Source organism: Lepus europaeus, chromosome 3 (assembly GCF_033115175.1).
Source record: "Lepus europaeus isolate LE1 chromosome 3, mLepTim1.pri, whole genome shotgun sequence".
NCBI classification, from domain to species: domain Eukaryota; kingdom Metazoa; phylum Chordata; class Mammalia; order Lagomorpha; family Leporidae; genus Lepus; species Lepus europaeus.
This window is the reverse complement of record NC_084829.1, coordinates 96,631,075-96,633,158: the sequence shown is the minus strand read 5'-3', so window position 1 is coordinate 96,633,158 and position 2,084 is coordinate 96,631,075. Positions and strand designations below refer to the sequence as shown.

Below are 2,084 nucleotides of genomic sequence, written 5' to 3'. Positions count from 1 at the left end.
AAATGTTATGGCAAGGCAAATAAACTAGTTAAAAAAAAGTTTAGATTTCACCATTTGTAACAATTCAAGTTTTATAATAGCTTTCTTGCTATAGCAGCTATAAATTAGTCACCTTATTACAAAACTGAACATTTGTAAACACATTTAAATTTTATTTTCAAGAACCAAATTGCACTAGTTAAGAGTGCAAGAATTTTGAGAATCTAAAAGCTAGATACAAAGCACTATTATCACTTAATGTACCCTTTAAGATAGCATTTACCTAGCCCAAACTCCAATGGTAAAATTCCTGGTTTATAATGATAAATATAGTTAACACTGGATCAAAAAATGTTGCTGTGGCACAAATCGTGGCTGCCTTCTATCCAGTAACCTTGGGAATGAAGTCATCTTTGTAAACAAATTCTGCTATTTCCTTACCAGCTAACATAGGAATTAAATGTCTTTAGTGCCAATTTTAAGTGGCTTTAAAAATCCAAGGATGGCAGTGTAGCTTCTGAATTGGCTAGGACAAGGGTAGTTAAGTTGTATGAAATTCTACCCAAAACTCGGTCAGTTCCAGCTTGTTCGAGTCCACATCTTTAGTGTTTTCCTGGTGGTTTTCCAGTGCTCTTTGGTGGTGTCATAATGCCTCCACTGCACACTGGTGACAACTGTCCCCCTTTTCTGAAGGAGTTTACATAATTTACTTCATCCAGCATAGCCAAATAATTTGTATGTGTTTGGATATTATGTCTGTCTTCCACAGGAATCTTCTTAAAAGTCTTCAGCTTCACTGGACACGTACTTTTTATGACACTAACAAAAGGCACCATCCAGTCTACACATTCTGAAATGTTGTCCCATCCAAACCTGAGGCTTTCTTAACCACTTGGATGGAGGTGAAGTGGTACAGGGCAGCAGCGGCCAGTATCCTGTACTGGAATTCTAATGAATCCACAGCTAGAACACACAGATCTAAAAGCTGAGCTATTTGAATGAATGTTTCCTGAGAATACTGAGGTAGAAGAACTTTAGGAGCATCTTTAAGAGCATCAACTTGAAGAAAAAGATTTAGCCAGGAGATGATTGTTACAGGACATAGTTTCCATTTTAAAGCCTTTAATATAATGAGTTCCATCCTAAGATATCCTCTTCACTGCAAGCACCATCAGTGACATAAGCAAACTCTTGGAGTTTAGGAGCATAGATTTCCTCAAGTTTGGAAGCAATGAATAATGAGGTAATCCCAATGAGTTGAAGCATATTTTTATTTATATCCTTTTGTGTCAACATAAATCTATCAAAAAAAAGTCTTGTGCAAGATAAAATGTTTCTCTGTGAAGTATGTATACTTCACATAACTCTAAAAGCCAGTCTAGAAGTATTGACCTCATTTGTGGTTCCAGGTCAGAATGCAGAACTTCAAAATGCTTGTCATGAACATACCTGCTTTCCTTTTTTAACATGTTTAGCCAAACCTCTTTTGAACATCCCCAGCTTAAATCAGGCAAAGGTGAAGGATTAATAAAAAGATTTGTGAATCTGTAATTTGTAAATCTGGAGAAGTCGCTTGTTCCTATTTCGTTATGGGGTGTTTCAATAATAATGCAAGGACTGATTCCCCCAGATAATACAGGTGGCCAGCAATTCCTAATCTCAATCTGATGTTTCTTGGTGGCCTTTCCCTCTTTTCTCTTTTTGACATCCCGGGCTGTTTTTCTCTTCTTGGCCTGGATTATCTGGGCTTCTCGTGGGGAATCCGTCTGACTGGGCTGGGACTGCTGCTTAGCTTGTAAACGGCTACTGCGTCTTGACATTCTCTTCTTCCAGGTGTATGTAAACTCACCAGACCCACTACTGCTCGGCTCCACATTATATAGAATGTTTAGAAGTCTTGATGGACAGTAACACAGAAGAGAGGTAATGGAGAGGGTTGAAGGAGTTGATTGCAATTTCAAACACTATGGGTGACATTTGAACAAAGAGTTGGAGGACGTGAAGGAGTTTGCATCAAAGGGAAACTACATGATAACTCTAGGCAGAGGGAACAGACAATAATGCATAGACCCTCTAGGCATGTGCCAGAAATAACCACAAGGCTA

General features: G+C 38.3%; 1 protein-coding gene across 1 annotated transcript; it reads right to left on the bottom strand.

Moving 5' to 3' along the window:
- Nucleotides 1-252: 252 nt before the first annotated feature.
- On the bottom strand, nt 253-1,837 carry LOC133757016 (G1/S-specific cyclin-E2-like). The gene is given in 4 exon segments (XM_062187628.1): nt 253-847; nt 850-1,128; nt 1,131-1,290; nt 1,293-1,837. Coding segments are annotated over 4 exon segments (1,212 nt in total). The 5' UTR covers nt 1,800-1,837; the 3' UTR covers nt 253-581.
- Nucleotides 1,838-2,084: the final 247 nt, after the last annotated feature.